Below are 18,669 nucleotides of genomic sequence, written 5' to 3' on the forward strand. Positions count from 1 at the left end.
CAGGAAATGAAAACACAAATTCTGCCAGCTGCTCTGGAGTCCTAAAGCCCCACGGCAAGGACAATCTGTGGCATGTGGGTGACTGCCCTGCATGGCTGTCCAAAAGCAGGTGCGCGGTGTGTGGACTTCAGTCACGCGAATTCTCAGACACAAACAAAAGCTAACTATGGGGTGGGTGATGCTAGAAAAGTCACTTCTGCCACGTGAGGTCCTTGCCTCACTGCCTCTACCATGAAGCTCCAATGTCTGGAATGCAGTCAACATGCAAATCTGTAGTCAAGAGCATTAAAAAAAAAAAGAAGAAGAAGAAGAAGCGCAGTTAAAATTTTTTTTCTGATTTATGACAGCTCATTCTTTAATCTATCAGAAACAGACAAATGAATTCAAGGGCCCAGTTGCACTTCACCCCTCCGAAATAAAAGATGGCAGAAGCCGCCATGTCCATTCATTTTCTCTTTCATAACACAACCTTTTGATTTTCAAATGTGCTTTGGACCAGCATAAAAAAGTTACAGTCTTCAATTTCACCATAGAGAATGCTACTTACAAACGACCTCGAGGACCTTATCTTGGCCTATGACAACCATGCATGCAGCCATGCAAACATGCATTCATGCAACATAGCAGCACACAACACAGTGCAAAATTGGCAAAGAAAACCAAGTGATGGCCATGCTAGTATTTGTTGCAAGGGTCTCCTTACCAAATAGTGAAATCCTATGCCTGACAAGAACTCCAAGTTTGCAGAATAGGCTGAAGACAAAAGAAAAACAAAAGAGAAAGGGGGGAAGGGGGAGGGAAGATAGAAAAGACAGGGAGAAATTAAAATAAAATTAAAAAAAAAAGAAGAAAAAAAAGAAAAATAAACAGCTGATATATGAGCAGGAAAAAAGCAACATGATGTCACGCAGAAAGAATCAATTTTCTGAGCAGAATGTGGAGTAGAGGTATTAAAGAAAGAATCTTTGAGTGCATATCTTTAACAAACATGGTTAAAAAAGCACATATTATAAGTAAAGAAACCAAAAAAAATTTGAAAGCAAAGCTAATTAATATAAAAGCAATCTATATGAACCCCATAAGAATATGACTACTCAAATAGCACAAGGAAAACGCTTAAAATTTTATCTGCCCAAATGTACCACTGAAATTCTAGAATTTTTGTTGTTGTTATGGATTATTATTTAAAATCAGAAGTATGGCACTTGGGGCATGAAATGTCACTTTAAGGTTTAGTATGTTTATCATTTGAACTTTCCTTCTTTCCAACCGTGAGCATACCCCTCCCATATACACCAAAGCATCCAGTGAATTTGAACACAGTGAGGTAGAGATAGAATTTGAACAACTGATAATCACTCAGAAAAATGTTGCAGATGCAATAACTTCAAGGGTTCTTCACGCTAATGCTTGACTTAAGCCTATTTCTTATCTCCTCCAGAGCAAGTTTCTGGGCCACTGTGTTCCTGGGGATCGGCAGTGGGAGATCCCAAATAAGGGTGGCCTGCAGTCAGCAGGACAGCACTGATATGTACTAACTCTCACATGAGAACCTGGGAAAGACCTGCCATTGTCCCGGCTTGTCTCCAGGCTGCAGTCTGGCGGGCTCCTTCCAGGTCTTCTCAGGAATACCCTTCACTCCCTTCCCTGCTATACTCCCTTCTATCCATCCCTCAGGATTCAGCAACAGACATGTCTACTCCAACAAGCCTTTGCTAACACCCAGTGCTCCTTCACCACTCCCAGTCCAAGCTGAAAGGGTTCCTTCCAGCCTCTCCTAGGGGTCATGTGCAAATCTCTACCATGACATGTAACCTTCCATATTGCAAATGATACTATTTTCACATCTACCCAAACACTTCTGAGCTCTCAGATAGAGGCTCTGTGTAGCCAGAACTTGATGAAAGCTCTAGCCTTGATGATCCATGTGTACCGCACCACCCACACCCAGCTTGACTGTCCCAGCTAGATCCTGACTGCCCCATTCAGTCTTGCAAAGCTCTCCCATAAACAGCAGCGTGTAGACATGCCCTCCCCAAGACGGGGATATGGACGATGCCATGGAAAAAAAATGGAGTCACGAGCTCACGGCAGGACTGGAGAAAGGAGACGGAGAATCACGTCTGTGACACTGACTTTTTTAACAGTAAGTTTTGGCTATCATCTCTCATTTCTGTAACAAGGCAGAATAATGTATTAATGAAAAATAATTACAAAGGGTATCGTACAGCTTTTCCGAGAGAACATGCATCGGCAAATCTCTCAGTGAATCTGAGGTCTTGAGTCGTCTCCTAGCAGTTCTAAAAGTTTTTAAAACAATGATCTATTCAAGCAGATATTATATTTAAAATGAGATATTAGCCTCCTGAGCTGCATTGTTTGTCTCTGCTATAATGTAAACAAAAAAAGAGATAATAAAATAAGCAACATTCTCCAGGTGCTCTGACCCACTGAGCCTTATGCTAATTCAACAAGGATCTGTCTCCATCTCTAGAGAGTGAGCGCTTGTCAGAGTTGTACGTATTTTGGATCCCTATATGTATATCAACCTGTTTTAAGTGATCTCGTTTTACTTCTTACGAACTGAGACTCTGTCGTATCAGTGTGAAACATTCTGAGATAATGTTGAATTTGTAATGCTAGGATCATGTTTGAACCCAATTCATCCAGACCTAGGACATTTTCCTGCGATGAAAAACACAGCATTATTCTGTGTCCGATTCTGTTGGATTATAGTGAATGTCTGAGAATCTGTTTGAAAAAAATGACTTCTTAAAATAGCAATGCTTCTTAACTTTGGTTGTTCCTAATCAGTAGCCGATATGTAGAAATAGAAATATGTAGATATGTAGAAATAGAAATATGTAGATATGTAGAAAACCAGGTTCTCACAAAGAACAAACTGTATTTCTCCTCCTGTGCTATCATCCACTTTTAGAGTGGAGTTTGTATATCAACTATAAGTTTTTATTATTATAAGCTTTGGCCTATAGTTTCTCTAAAAATATTCTCCATAATACTGTCTTCTCTTTCTGTATGTATATCCCTCCATTACTAACATTCTTTTTTTTTTTTTTTTTTTTTTTTTTTAATATATGAAATTTACTGTCAAATTGGTTTCCATACAACACCCAGTGCTCATCCCAAAAGGTGCCCTCCTCAATACCCATCACCCACCCTGCCCTCCCTCCCACCCCCCATCAACCCTCAGTTTGTTCTCAGTTTTTAACAGTCTCTAATGCTTTGGCTCTCTCCCACTCTAACCTCTTTTTTTTTTTTTTTTTTTTTCCTTCCCCTCCCCCATGGGTTTCTGTTATGTTTCTCAGGATCCACATAAGAGTGAAACCATATGGTATCTGTCTTTCTCTGTATGGCTTATTTCACTTAGCATCACACTCTCCAGTTCCATCCATGTTGCTACAAAAGGCCATATTTCATTTTTTCTCATTGCCACGTAGTATTCCATTGTGTATATAAACCACAATTTCTTTATCCATTCATCAGTTGATGGACATTTAGGCTCTTTCCATAATTTGGCTATTGTTGAGAGTGCCGCTATAAACATTGGGGTACAGGTGCCCCTATGCATCAGTACTCCTGTATCCCTTGGATAAATTCCTAGCAGTGCTATTGCTGGGTCATAGGGTAGGTCTATTTTTAATTTTCTGAGGAACCTCCACACTGCTTTCCAGAGCGGCTGCACCAATTTGCATTCCCACCAACAGTGCAAGAGGGTTCCTGTTTCTCCACATCCTCTCCAGCATCTATAGTCTCCTGATTTCTTCATTTTGGCCACTCTGACTGGCGTGAGGTGGTATCTGAGTGTGGTTTTGATTTGTATTTCCCTGATAAGGAGCGACGTTGAACATCTTTTCATGTGCCTGTTGGCCATCCGGATGTCTTCTTTAGAGAAGTGTCTATTCATGTTTTCTGCCCATTTCTTCACTGGGTTATTTGTTTTTCGGGTGTGGAGTTTGATGAGCTCTTTATAGATTTTGGATACTAGCCCTTTGTCCGATGTGTCATTTGCAAATATCTTTTCCCATTCCGTTGGTTGCCTTTTAGTTTTGTTGGTTGTTTCCTTTGCTGTGCAGAAGCTTTTTATCTTCATAAGGTCCCAGTAATTCACTTTTGCTTTTAATTCCCTTGCCTTTGGGGATGTGCCGAGTAAGAGATTGCTACGGCTGAGGTCAGAGAGGTCTTTTCCTGCTTTCTCCTCTAAGGTTTTGATGGTTTCCTGTCTCACATTCAGGTCCTTTATCCATTTTGAGTTTATTTTTGTGAATGGTGTGAGAAAGTGGTCTAGTTTCAACCTTCTGCATGTTGCTGTCCAGTTCTCCCAGCACCATTTGTGAAAGAGACTGTCTTTTTTCCATTGGATGTTCTTTCCTGCTTTGTCAAAGATGAGTTGGCCATACGTTTGTGGGTCTAGTTCTGGGGTTTCTATTCTATTCCATTGGTCTATGTGTCTGTTTTTATGCCAATACCATGCTGTCTTGATGATGACAGCTTTGTAGTAGAGGCTAAAGTCTGGGATTGTGATGCCTCCTGCTTTGGTCTTCTTCTTCAAAATTACTTTGGCTATTCGGGGCCTTTTGTGGTTCCATATGAATTTTAGGATTGCTTGTTCTAGTTTCGAGAAGAATGCTGGTGCAATTTTGATTGGGATTGCATTGAATGTGTAGATAGCTTTGGGTAGTATTGACATTTTGACAATATTTATTCTTCCAATCCATGAGCAGGGAATGTCTTTCCATTTCTTTATATCTTCTTCAATTACCTGCATAAGCTTCCTATAGTTTTCAGCATACAGATCTTTTACATCTTTGGTTAGATTTATTCCTAGGTATTTTATGCTTCTTGGTGCAATTGTGAATGGGATCAGTTTCTTCATTTGTCTTTCTGTTGCTTCATTGTTAGTGTATAAGAATGCAACTGATTTCTGCACATTGATTTTGTATCCTGCAACTTTGCTGAATTCATGTATCAGTTCTAGCAGACTTTTGGTGGAGTCTATCGGATTTTCCATGTATAATATCACGTCATCTGCAAAAAGCGAAAGCTTGACTTCATCTTTGCCAATTTTGATGCCTTTGATTTCCTTTTGTTGTCTGATTGCTGATGCTAGAACTTCCAGCACTATATTAAACAGCAGCGGTGACAGTGGGCATCCCTGTCGTGTTCCTGATCTCAGGGAAAAAGCTCTCAGTTTTTCCCCCCATTACTAACATTCTTAAGAAACTGTAATTCATTGGGGCGCCTGGGTGGCTCAGTGGGTCAAGCATCCAACTTTGGCTCAGGTCATGATCTCAGGGTCTGTGAGTTCGAGCCCTGTATCGGTCTCTGCTCTGTGCTGATAGCTCAGAGCCTGGAGCCTGCTTTGGATTCTGTGTCTCCGTCTCTCTCTGCCCCACCACGCTCGCTTGCTCACACATGCACACACTCTCTCTCAAAAATAAACAGTAAAATAATTAAGAAAAAGAATTCATAATGCACCTACAATTCCTTGGCTTTGATGCCTCACTGCTCTACAGAAACACTCCCTAGAAATTCTCGGTGCTTGCTGATCAGTAAATCAAATAATACTTTTTCAATCTCGGTCCTGGAAAGCTGCCTATGGTACTTGGCATCACTGACTACTTCAATCTGGGAAACTCTCAGTTCTGTTTTACGGCGATATGTTTCCCCTTCTCTAATAAATCATCCTCAGTGTTCTTCAAAGAACCATTTCTGAAAACCCTTCAGATGTAATGAGTCTCTAAGGTTTGGAATTCAGACCTTTTTGCTTCTCTGTCTACTCTCCCTTCATCTGCTTCCAGCACTGTGAGCATAACATGTGTACAGATAATCTCCAAATACGCCATTTCCGGCTGACTAACCTGCCAGTACCCACGCTTCAGTAATTACCTAACCAAACTGAACCCCTTCTTCTCAAAACCAGGTCTCCGTCATTTCTTTTTTTTACCGTTGCCAGCAATATTGTTCCAACCACTCAGCACTGAAACTCCAGCACCGTGGGGACCTGCCATATGACCCACTGCCAAGGTCTGTGATTTTCTCTCGTCCATGCTTCCCACATCCAACCCCTCTCTCCACGTACATCTCCTCCGTATTCCCAGTACTTCATATATGTTTCCATTGCACTCGTCACAACTTGTTAAGTGGTTAGCGCTACATGTAGGCAGGTACTCAGCTGCACTTCTTAAAAGCTGCACTTAATTGGAACTGCATCATTATATGTGTGTGTTTATCATCCTCAGTCCTAGGACAGCACCTTGGACACGGCATGGCGGGCATTCAGAAACGCGTGCTGAATGGATCTGTGGGTAGAGCCACCTCTTTAAGGTAGCACTTCCCTCACGACAGCCTGCATTGCTGTCATGGCCTCTTAGCAAGCTCACACTTCTCAATCCCACTTTTGTGGCCAGACTGCCCTTTATCCCAATGGCTTCATAGGGCTCATGAATTAAGTAAAAAAGATTAATTATAAAAATCAAAAAGAAAAAAGGAAGAAGGTGCCTTGTTCCAGCAGTCAATATCAATGACAGGGTTCTATAATGAATCTACGTCACCCACACTTACCCTAAATTGCTACGTTCTACACTCTATACGTTATCGACACGTAGAAAATAGTCCCCCTTCTTAATCTACAACCTACAGATTCTTGAAAGTCAATTCTGAATTACCGTGTCTTCTGTATATCTCTAGCCTGTCCATACCCACCCAATGTGGTCTTCCTTGTCCTTGAATCCCACAGCACTGCATGGCTTTCTTCTACTAGAATTATATTTTTACCCACATACTTAGGTACTGCCAGCTACACTCCCAGAGAGCAGAGAGCACACCTTACTCTTTTCCACAGACATGATGGTGCGGGTTTTAGACACAGTAAATGCTCGACATATGATTTCTAGTGCCAAGAAGTATCCAAACATCTAATGGCGACAACCCATTCTTAAATGTGGAGGTTAATTTAGACCCATGCCGTACTGCTACACGCAACTGTTAAATACGAATTAAAAGTAGTCCTGCAGTGTTCAACATGGGTGTGAAGGCATGACTGCTTATTCACAGTAGCAGGGACAGTGGGGTTTTTTTTCTTTGTATTTGATCCTTTTTTTTTTTTTTTTAACCTATTTTACCCGCCAAAGTAATATTTAACTGAAGTGGTAAGAAATCACATTTATAAAATTTCAGTGATCCCATTGTAATATGTCTAAAAAATTTGTAGTTGGTTTTTGTTAGTGTGACGGTGATTTGGTTGTTTTAAGACATAGATTTATGATCAGAAAAGTAAGACTTTTTCCACTTTAAAAATATATAAAAATGGTAAGAAAAACATCTCTACTATGCTACCCAAGGGAAACAACTATTAAAATCAAGTTTCTTCCCTACCAATATTCTTCTACACATCCAAATTTAGAGGTTTTTTTAAAGATCTTGATCCATATTATTTAAATAGATATATATATATATTTTTTACTTTTTAAATAACCATTGTCCTAAGATGTGATATATTTGCATCCATCATAATGTTAATGACCAGACAGCATTTTCCATGTGCCGTAATTTCTTTATCATTAACTTTATTCATTTTTCATCCTAGAATTTTTCCGAGGTTAAAATCTACCTATGTTTGGTACTCAAGGGCTGTGATGAAATAAGGTACTTCTATCAGTGTGCATCTCATTCTTACATGTTGGAATGTGAGACCATTTCTCTTTTGGAAATGGTAACGGGAGAAATAAAATGTGCCGGTCCTTGTTGCCTGAGGTGGAGAAAATCTGAAGATGAAATTACAGAAAACCTTCTGGTGAGGCGTTAATAAAGAGGGGGCGTCTCAGGCCCCCAAACCACATCAACTGAGGCTCGCACAGAATAGCAAGGCTCTTCCAATTTCTTCTATGAGGGGCAGTGGGCAAAGGAAAATTAGTTACCTCTGGGGTCAGTGAACAGCTCTCAGAGTAAGAATGAAAATGGAATGGAGATACAAACATGATGGGGGGGGGGAATAGAATCTGCATACTTTTATTTGTATTCTTTCCTATATTCTTTGATTGTATTTCTCTTGGTTTACATAATTGACTGATACCCAAGTTACCAACTCTGGGAACAAAGCTGCTGTTACAAGATTCCTACTCTGATGGGGGAAGGGGGCGGGGGTGAGGAGACTGCAATAGCCTGGGCTCTCTGGTATTGAAAGGTAACTTGATGCCTTGGCATTTTCTGGCCACCGGGGATGGTGGGCCGGTGAAGCGATTAGGGCACTAGTGAAATGCAGAGAGCCGGGCCTCTCTTTCCCAGGGAAAGCGGAAAGAAGACCACTCCAAAGTCAGGAGGAGATTCATACCTTGGAAAGTAGCCCCTCACCCCCTTTTTTCTGGTAACGAGACGGTGGAAACAAAGTGTGTCACTGGATGGATTCTCTGTTACTTTAACTATAATCGGTTATACCAACTTCACAGGAAGACTATTATTTGAAGAAGTTTGGGGCCATTTTTAACGCGGTTGCAATCTTACATCACATGACATCACATATCATTAAAGTCAAGTCCAAGGAAAGCTTGTAGCCTGCTTTATCTCGGTTACTCATTTTTATAGAAACTTCTTTCAAATACAATCTAAAAGCTTCGTATGGACTCCTGTGTAATTTGATAATACGGAAATAGATTTGCTCTGTAATCGATCACGTATGTACTAAATTTTGGCATATTTTGAAAAATCAGACTTGAAATACCCAGCAGAATCACAAATAAATCTATGAGGAATACTTGGATTTAAACAGAAATGAGAAAGCATTGCTAAATTGCCAACTTGAGTGGTGCAAATCTTCAGAAAGGTACATATTTTTACGTCATTTTCTTCCAAGATAGGTCATTATTTACACACAGATGTTGAAAAATTTGATTCCTGTAAATGGGATTCTGCCCTCCGGAAAAACTCCTTTATTTTTCAAAATTGTGGCAAATATAGTAGACTCAGAAATTTTAGAGGAAGTAATGTTAAAAGCACCATTTATTGGGGCACCTGGGTGGCTCAGTTGGTTAAGTGATTTCGGCTTAGGTCGTGATTTCATGGTTCTGTGGGTTTGAGCCCCACATGGGGCTCTGCGCTGACAGCTCAGAGCCTGGAGCCTGCTTCGGATTCTGTGTCTCCCTCTCTCTGCCCCTCCCCTACTCGCGCTCTCTCTCTCTAGCAAGAATGAATAAACGGTAAAAAAAATTTTAGAAAAAGCACCATTTATCACAAATACTAATGCAGTGATGACTCTGGATTCTGTGATGGGGGTCTTATTCCTTCTATTCAGCATTATATTTAGCAGCAAAATGGAAGAAAACTCAACGTTTAGAACACACGTATTAACTCGTAGAGAGCATCCTCCTCCGTGTTTGATCCCAAGGGGCCAAGGGTCAGGGAAGCTGGGTAGACACTGCACGCTCCCACCTCAAGGTCCCCAGATGCTCTTCCTCAAATGCAAATACACTTCGCTCAACAACAGTCTTTATTTTGTGTAGCTCTTTACCTCGTCACCATTTCTTTCTCCTTGTTTGACGCATGTCCTCCAGAACAGAGGGGTCTGCTTGCTGCAGATAAGAAGTATAAACGATGGTTTTTGAAATACTGATCAATTAAAGGAAGCACAACCTGAAAGAAAGGAAAAGAAAACAGATCTACATGGTGGACGGAGACTCTGGGGCAGCCAGACTTCTGTCCACCTGCAGCAGGTCCCCCAGTATCCATAGCCCTGCCAGTTGGCACGATTTTAGAGTATGCCTCTCTCAAATCTTACCCTGCTATCTCTAGTCCCGGCGGGGGGGGGGGGGGGGGGAGGAGGGAGGGGAGGTTGGAGGGTGTATGTGTGTGTGCGTGTGTGTGTGTGAGACAGGATGTAATTATGGGGAACACACCAAATTTTCAACGGTTTGGAATTATTTTCAATACCTTCTAAAAATGAAATATTCTTAGTCTTCTCATATAACGTAGTTCGGGGTCCGATAGGTTCAAAAAATAATCATCGACTACCATTTATGGGTGAGAATTGCAACTCCACACTGTCAATTCACTGCTCCTAGTAACTACTCTGTGTGGCAAGCGTCATCATCCGTTTTACAGGTATTAAACTGAGGTGCAGAAAGTGAGTGACCTACTCAAAGTCACACTGCCGCTTACCTACCTCCACAGGGTTCTCACCTGGCCTCTCTCAGAGCCGCCTGGCCCTTCCCACATGCTAATCCTGCTGCCCTTTGGCGAATTCCTCTTCTTTGCCCTGTGTGCTCACATCACAAGGCTCTGCACATGCCATTCCCTATGTCTGAAATGCTCTTCCCACACCCCGTAACCCGTCCACTCCACTCTTCCTGCAGACCTCAGCTCAGTGCTTCATCAGATAACCATCCACTGATCTCCTCAACTGGGTAAAATGCCCATATTCTCTGTTCTTAGAACATCATTTGCAATTTTGCATTTAATACGTGTGATTCTGAATTAGTCTTTCTCCATAAGAGTCGATAAAATACACAAGAACAATACACATTTCTGGGTCTGTTTCCCATTACTGTACTCTCCTGGCTTCTAGAACAACTTTTTGCTCTGCTTTGTTTACCCCTTGGTCACCAGTACTTAGGACTTTATGGGACCTACAGCAAGCGCTAGATAAATATTCGTTAAATAAATAAATGAAAAAAAAATAACTGGCATTATCAGTATTTAGACTCGAGTCTGTCTAACTACATTTTTCCTACAACGTGGTATATGGCATATTTATATATAACAGCAACATACAAATTTTTTGTGATCTTCCTTGAAAGTTGTGACATTGCCTGGATTTTGATTGGCACATAATAGCTACTCAATAAATATGTGAATGAATGGATTACAGACTCAGAGGAAATTAAACCACATTAGGCGTCTGCAAACAAAATCACTAGGGGTACACAGGACAATACAAGAATGTATTTTAAATGTATGATTAGAGGCCATGAATACAGCATTTGTTATAATTGGCTATCAAGAGGGGGGATTACAATGCAGTATGATAGATAACTAACAATACGCATCCCAGGATAAACTTGGGATGCTTGATACGGATTTTGAGTGCTATACTGAGTGGAAAGAAAAGACAAGAGAAATCTCCCTTACGGTAAAGGGCACAAATCTGAAAACATATAAAGGAGGCCAAATATGAATCAATCAAAACAACACGCCATTTTGCAAATGATCTCTAGGAACCAGCAAATGCAAGGACTTTGAAAATAAATTGACAGAAAGCATTACGTCCTCAGGCTAAGTGCAACATCGTTTGAACAGGAAAGCTTCCCAAGGGCATATTCTGTCTTCGCGACAGGCATCCCCGGGACGGAGTCTAACACCTGACAGAGACTGGACACACGCAGCACATGCTATGCCAGTGAATGGTCCCAATGAGGAGAATCTGCAATACTTTGTCTCCTGACTGGAGACAGGAAGTCTGTCTGAAAGGAAGTCATGAATGTTCCTGACTGGCTGAAAGGAAGTCATGAATGTTCGCGGCCTAGGGCAAACTCTTGATAAATTCGTATTAAATGGAATGAAGAGCGATATTTGGGTAGACTTTACATATAAACAATTCACCCTCTCTGATCCTCAGCTTCCTCTGCTGTAAACGAGTAGGACGAGGGTCCCACAATAAAGCTTACACAGTAGAGCTTCTTATCATGTACAACTTCCTGAATTTATAATTTATAAACGAATTCTTTTCCCCTTTATAAAAGAAACGCTCGTACATTTTTAAATCCTAACAACCAAACTGAAGAAGTAGATTATTTTTCCTCTTTGTCATTTGATAAAGCCCAGTAAGGAGAACTTTGATTCCTACAGATTGAAGTGATTTGTGAATTACGGCAGGAAGAGCAGGGAGTGAAAATAAGACCGAGTATTCTGGGCGCAAATTCATCCTACATGACTCATGCACTTATTCCTGTGCCACAGAATATTTACTTGTAGTAGAACTCACACTGGTAGACCAGTACGTTCCGTAAAGAGGCAAAGATCTAAAGGGTATATTCGGTTGACAAACACATGGAATGAAAAACAAGATGGAGTGTATACTGTACTTTAGCAAAGAACTTGATTTCTTGCTCGTAAGGAAAATGTTCCGCCTTGCTTCTGCTGCCACCATCTGTAGAAATGAAGAGTTGTTGAACATGTTTTGTTTACTTGAAACATTACAAGATCTTCCACCCAAAAAGCAACATGTAGAACACATCACTGTAACATCACTGAACGCGTTATCCCAGGAAAGCGAACACAGAAACCCATCCAAAATATCAAGGCTAACTTCATTCAGCAGTATGACAATTTTTTAAAGGGGATTTTCAAAAGTACCCAAATCGTAATAAACAAATCTATCGAGGACAGCCCATACACACGCTGGCGTAGCTTTACGAGCTTCTTGACACGTAGCGGGAAAAGTGGAATAGTCACATAAAAACCCCGCATCTTCTTTCAGTAAGAAAGAAGCTCGCCACGGATGACAACAGTGAGTATAAACTCAGTAAACAAAAATTGGTTACATTGTTAGATTGGTGAGCCTCTAATAAAAATAGTTGCTTCTTGCTGGGACTAGAAGTTACAATATTAACATGCCAAGGGAAAAATTGCAGGAAGCCAGCCTGGGATGAGCGGGAGGACCACGACCGTGATATTCGGTTGGCAAATTAACATTCTGCTCAGGAGTAAAGAAGTTCACTTATGTCACAAGATAATTTCCATGAGCAAAGCAAAGACACCCGAGTTTTCCCCATGGTTCAAAAGGTTAAGAACTGATCGACCGAATGCACCGAGCTTTGAAGTGGCCCTTCTGTGCCTCCTTCACGCATCCGCAGGAGGTGACATCAACTCTAATAACCAGGATGATATGCAGACACACGGGAGAGCAAAACATATCCACAACTGGATATACAGTTTTAGTAACATTTGTAAGCAGAGCTTCCTTCTTGTGTAAGAAGCAAACTGACTGCTGCTTGAAAAAAGTTCTTTTGCAAACAGAAATAAAAGCAATTTGAGACAGATTTTCTAAAATCTGAAACATTAAGTTTGGGATGACTTTTAGGAAATTGAGGTAATATTTTGTGATATCAGAACAATGCTCTTTCCAGCGAATTAGTAAAAGAAAAGTACGGCTTTTGTACACTCGCAGGCATCACTTTTACATTAAGAATATTACTCTCAAGAATATTGTGCCAAGTGGCTGGATCCACGTACGGGACTTTCCCACATAAGCTACGTCTAGACGGAATTCTGCACATCACAAAATACGTTAACAGTTCAAGGAATTAAACTGGAAATATCTTCCCTTTTTACATTATGCATTTACATTACACATTTTAACAAAAATGCCTCTGTGCAAAATGCTGATGGAGATAACTGTGGTCTAGATGGAATACAAAAATCAGAAAAAGGCATATATGCATATTCTTACTACGGCCATTAGCCTCCAATGTGTTGCAAAGGCAGTAAATTTAAAGACAAAAGAAGACATCTACAAGTTTTCCTTGCAGTGACAATGAAAACTGGCAATTAAAATAAATGTAAAGGGTCCCAACTCTGCTCCTCTAACAGAATTCTTGCATTTTCTCTGTCACAGCCATCTGAAAAAGGAGCCTGTGACCTCGGCCATGGTAAAAAAAACAACACCTTAATTTCTTGGGCTTAATTTCTGCCCACACCCTTTATCCTGTGGAAATAAGGAAGTGCCCTAACTGGGTGAATTTAAAGTAAGGTTCTTAATACTCCCTCTGCACAAACACTTCTTTATTCAGAAACTTGAACACAGTGGGGAGAAAACCCAAACACATTTTACCCTCTGAATTTCTGTTTCTGTTAGCCATGTCGAGCTCAAAAAGTTTTTTTTCCTTAATCCCTTGATTTTGCTTTCTCTCTTCTCTCTCGCCAAAAAGAAGAGTAAACTTGACTTGCCATTCATCTCGGATACACTTAAATGTGCCTGAGAAATTTCAACATTTAATTTGTGTGCATAAGAGCTTTAAAAATTCACCATAGCTTCATTTTTGTTTTTTGGATCAAATTTCATTAACTGAGACGAATGTGGCTACTTTTCAGAATGATTCATAAATCATATTTAAAAAATCATTAAAAAATTTTAAAAAATCATTGCAGGACCTACAAAAAGATTACATACTGTAAATTAGTTTGCACGGTTGGCTTTTGTGAAAAAAGGTAGTTAAGAAGAGTGCCAAGGCACAGCATCTGCACTGCAAATAAAGAACTGATTGAGAGGGGAAGTTCTTTAAGAGAAGGACACTCAACTGGAAAATCTTTAATCGCATTTGGGATACAGGAGACCAGGAACAAGTAAATTCCAGAGCTCAAATTTCTATGAACTTTAATCTGACACTGTGCCAAAAACTAAGTCCTAAATCCTAAGAAAACAGTAGTAAAGAAGACTCCTTCGTCAGGATGGGTTTGTTGAGGATGTGTTTATTGCTAAGGTGAGGACGATGGGCTGGGGGAAAAGTATTGAAAAGGAGAAAGAATGAGGATTAAAAAACAAAAATAAAAACAGAAAAAAAAAAAGCATGAAAAAGAAATTGAAAAGATAATCACCAGAACATTCTGTTCTTCCAAAGGGGCCAGATTCTACTTCCTTCTATCTTAATACCAACTGGTGGCTGGAAGACGACCCAACATGAAGCTGGGTAACTAACAACTTGAATTTTAAGTCAACAGTACTCAGGACAATCAGGAAATAACAGAAGTGAGAGGAGGCTGTCGTTAAAATCTGAATCTAAGAGTTAAAACAAGGAATTCTTTTCATACTTGGTGGGCCACGTGGGGGGAGGAGGTCTTTCATTTTACTCTAACAAGATCCTAAGTAAAGTGTTCTGCATTGCAGATATTCTACTATAAATGTGTATCCCTACACAGGATAAACTTGAGGGCCTCACGTTGCCTGGAAAGTTTGGGGATGCACAGAGTTTCCGTTTTTTCAAGAGCATGGCAATTAATTTCAAAAGGGAAGATTTAACTGTACCTTAAATTGGGATATCCACCCCATGTGTCTTTCAAAATAAAAAATCAATGCCAATAAACATTGTAAGGAGAAAAGAATGAAAAGAATGATGTGTTCCGTTTTTTTTTAAGTTCTGTAAATTATGCCATCCCGAAAAAATGTGTTTGCCTACTGACTGCTAGATTCTGTTTAGTACTAGGTTGGATAGAAAGTGTTTATGCCACCAGGGAACAGACCATAAACAGCCCAGGAGACTGTGCTGTTCTATACCCTGATGTAGGTACCTACCAAACTCCAGGATATACTGATGGGCTTCATCCACATAGCGAATGAGTTGCTGAAGGAAACTATAGGCAAATCGTTTCTCAATGGAAGGTGTGTCCAATTCCAGGTCCTTGAATCCCCTAGAGCAGCAAAAATGAAACATGGAAACCAGTTTCTACCCAGACTACTGGAAGGTAAAATTTTGCTTAAAAAGTATAAATGGTATATACAAATATGGAACATTACCTAATATTCTTGTAGCTAAAGGCAAAAGTGAGATTTAATTTATAAGGAATACTTTGCATATGATATAAAACTGTAGTGAGTAACTCTATTACTATGCAAAAAAAAAAAAAAAAAGAGTCACTTTAGAGAAACAGTGGGTCATTTTTGCCCCCAATTTTTGCCTAAATGATGGATAGGATTTAACCTAAGTAGTGAAAAGAATCAGGTAGGTGGTAAACAGTCAAGGGCATTTATGTTTCTGATGTGTTTATTTTGAACATACTAAATAGTAGCACTAAGATTTAAACGGGTCCTGAATCATTTGCAACATTAAATATGATGGGGATATTTAAACGGTCAGTCTTTATAACAAGGGTATATACTGGTACGTGTGCTTTTACCTGGATACAGCATATCCATTGATCTGCAAGAACTTGAGGATGTCCTGTGCTTTTTCCCTATCCTTGGCTTTCTCTTTGGCTGTCAGTGTATCATAGGGTACCAGCAGGGGATGGTTTCCACCTCCTAAGAGCATGTCAAGACAAGAACACAGCATCGCGATTAGCAAATAATCTGAAATATGACAGATGACGTGCATAATAGGACCACAATACAGAACTTCGGGTATCTTCTAGTTATATACATGGAGTATACATAAATCATATATGGCTCTTGACTCTCCAGCACCTTTTATGTTCCAATTAATTTAGCAAACCTGTTCAAAGAAACACTGTGCATACGTCTTCTAAGAGGCAATTAATGGGGCACCTGGGTGCTTCATTTGGTTGAGCATCCAACTCTAGATTTCAGCTCAGGTCACGATCCCAGGGTCGTGGGACTGAGCCCCATGTCAGGCTCCACACTAGGCATGGAGCCTGCTTGGGATTCTCTCTCTGCCCCTCCCCTGCTAATGCGTTCTATCCCTCTCATATTAAAAAAAACACACGCACACACATGAAAAACAAGCAAAAAAACACAGGGACACGTAGACATTTGTGACATCCGGGGCTGATGACACCTGTAATCACAGAAGAAGGGAGAAGAAGCTGTGTTACCCTCTCCATTCAAATGAACTCTGGATGTGGAGCATGTAAATACACACTAAAACTTGCACAGCTCGAGCTAGTGAAATTATAAGGCAATTATAAGGGCTAAGCTTCACTTTCCACTTCACAGAGAGAGGAGAAAAAAAATGTCTTAAACATGGAATTTTTAGTAAGCCTCCCAGATCAAACAGTACTTTATAGCCATATATTCTACGCAAAACCTATACTTGGGTTGCTAAGTTCAAAGCTGCTCTCTTAAACATCTCATAAGAGTAACATACGTATGTGACTGACTAAAAATTGTGGCAGGCACCTAGGTTTCCGGTTAACCTATTTTGGTGAAAAATATCAAAGAGCAACCTTCTAGATTTAAAAATTCTAGAAAATATTTAAATTTTTAAAAAACTAATAATGAACAAAGTATTCATAAAAGTAGAGATTTTGTAAAAAGTTTTGTAAAAGTTACAAAAGTTTCAGGAAATGCCCTGGTAATTCCAGATGTAGAGATCTCACGATCAGCATCAGTGTGACGAGCATGGTGTACCCCAGATTTCAACCTTATAAGACACGTATGGGAATATATTTGGAACGGAATCCTGAAATTCCCTGAAACGCAACTACTATGGAAATTCCAGGAAAAAAAAAATACTTAAAAATTAATATTTGGTTTGAACGTTGGTGCAACACAGAGCCTGTAATAGCAGTGTCCAACATGATGTGGCCGCGAGCTACTTAAACAATCCTACTGAATTTGCCCTACGCACAAAAAAAGCAAACAAAAAGGCAAAGGAGAAAATGCCATGTCTGCCTGGAGTTTGCCTGGACTGAGAGCGCCATCTACAAAAATGTGAGCACGCACTGAGCTTTCTGACCATTAGGTGACACTATACGATCATAAATGCAAAGGGACAGATCACAGCTACAAAGCCGACAGATGCTAAGCATTTTAAGGAGCCATCAGTCATTTTATACTTTAGTACTCATAGTATCAAGTATAATACAGAATATTCAGAAGACAACAGAAACCGGTATTTTGTGACAAGCAAGAAGGATACAGAATACGTTATAAGCACACAAGGATCAAATTTGACTTCTACCATCAGCAGAGATCTGTGGAGATGTTTTATGAAAAAAATGTGTAGATCAAACGTCTAATTTGATCATCCTGCAATCATCTGCTGTTTTTGCATTTAGTCCTTTATTCCTAGTAAATATTCTAATTTGGCAACCACGATGATTTGGGGGGCAGACACCAATAGGTTATTATGGGAGGGAGAGAAAATAAAGAGCCCAGGACGGGGTAGAAACTGAGGTATGCAGCTTTTAGGTGTCTGACTCTAAATGACTTTCTGTTTATAGGTGTTTCCTTGTTCCTTACTTCCTATACTTCACTCCTGGTGTTTCTCCCTCCCTCCCTCTCTCCTTTCTGCCCTCCCCCACACATATACACACGCACGCACGCACACACACATCACGGGCACCAAGCCAGGGAGGTTACTGGTACCTCCCACACGCCAGCCCAGAACTCAGAAGTGAAGCAGAGTTGTCAGCACACAAGTTGGTGTCAAAGTCCCTGGGTGAGAGAACAAATTTGTGAAAAGACGCAAGTAGTTTCCTTCCAAAAACTGTCCACAGCCTCTAGCCCGTCTTCTTTCTAAGACTCATTTCTTGCTTTTTGCTCGTTTCAAAACCCAAAGAAGCCAGGGCTGCATATTCTAACACCTTTCCGACTGGGCTGCTGTTCTGACCCTAAGCCACTCCCTTTTTCTTTCAAAAGGGGAAGCACGCGTGGAGGAAGAAGAAGGATTAAGGTTTTGAGGACTAATACCACCACCTCACCATTTAGCCTGCTGCGACCATGCCGGTCTCCCAGCTACAAAGTATGAATCTGGACCCATACACACGGGATGCAGAGGTTGGGACGTCTCATTAACAGGTGGCCTACTTTAAAGAAAACACTGACCGTAGGACATTGAATGGCCAAGCCACAGTGACTAAAACATACTTGGAAAAAGAGAGACTAGACTTTTTAAATGTCTATTTATTTTTGAGAAAGAGAGCGCGTGAGCAGGGGAGGGACAGAGAGAGAGGGAGACAGAATCCGAAGCAGGCTCCCGGCTCAAA

The 18,669-nt window shown here is 40.5% G+C and overlaps 1 protein-coding gene across 1 annotated transcript in view; it reads right to left on the bottom strand.

Moving 5' to 3' along the window:
* Window positions 1–18,669, bottom strand: part of RYR2 (ryanodine receptor 2) — a 765,551-nt gene that overhangs the window by 155,101 nt on the left and 591,781 nt on the right. The window contains exons 59-63 of the mRNA XM_042907783.1: window positions 15,901–16,024; window positions 15,299–15,414; window positions 12,093–12,157; window positions 9,524–9,645; window positions 704–753 (exon numbers count right to left, since the gene is read on the bottom strand). Of these exons, the coding sequence (XP_042763717.1) occupies window positions 704–753; window positions 9,524–9,645; window positions 12,093–12,157; window positions 15,299–15,414; window positions 15,901–16,024 (477 nt within the window). The remainder of the gene's footprint in view (window positions 1–703; window positions 754–9,523; window positions 9,646–12,092; window positions 12,158–15,298; window positions 15,415–15,900; window positions 16,025–18,669) is intronic.

The sequence above is a fragment of the Panthera leo genome, chromosome D2 (assembly GCF_018350215.1).
Source record: "Panthera leo isolate Ple1 chromosome D2, P.leo_Ple1_pat1.1, whole genome shotgun sequence".
In the NCBI taxonomy this organism is placed as follows: Eukaryota; Metazoa; Chordata; class Mammalia; order Carnivora; family Felidae; genus Panthera; species Panthera leo.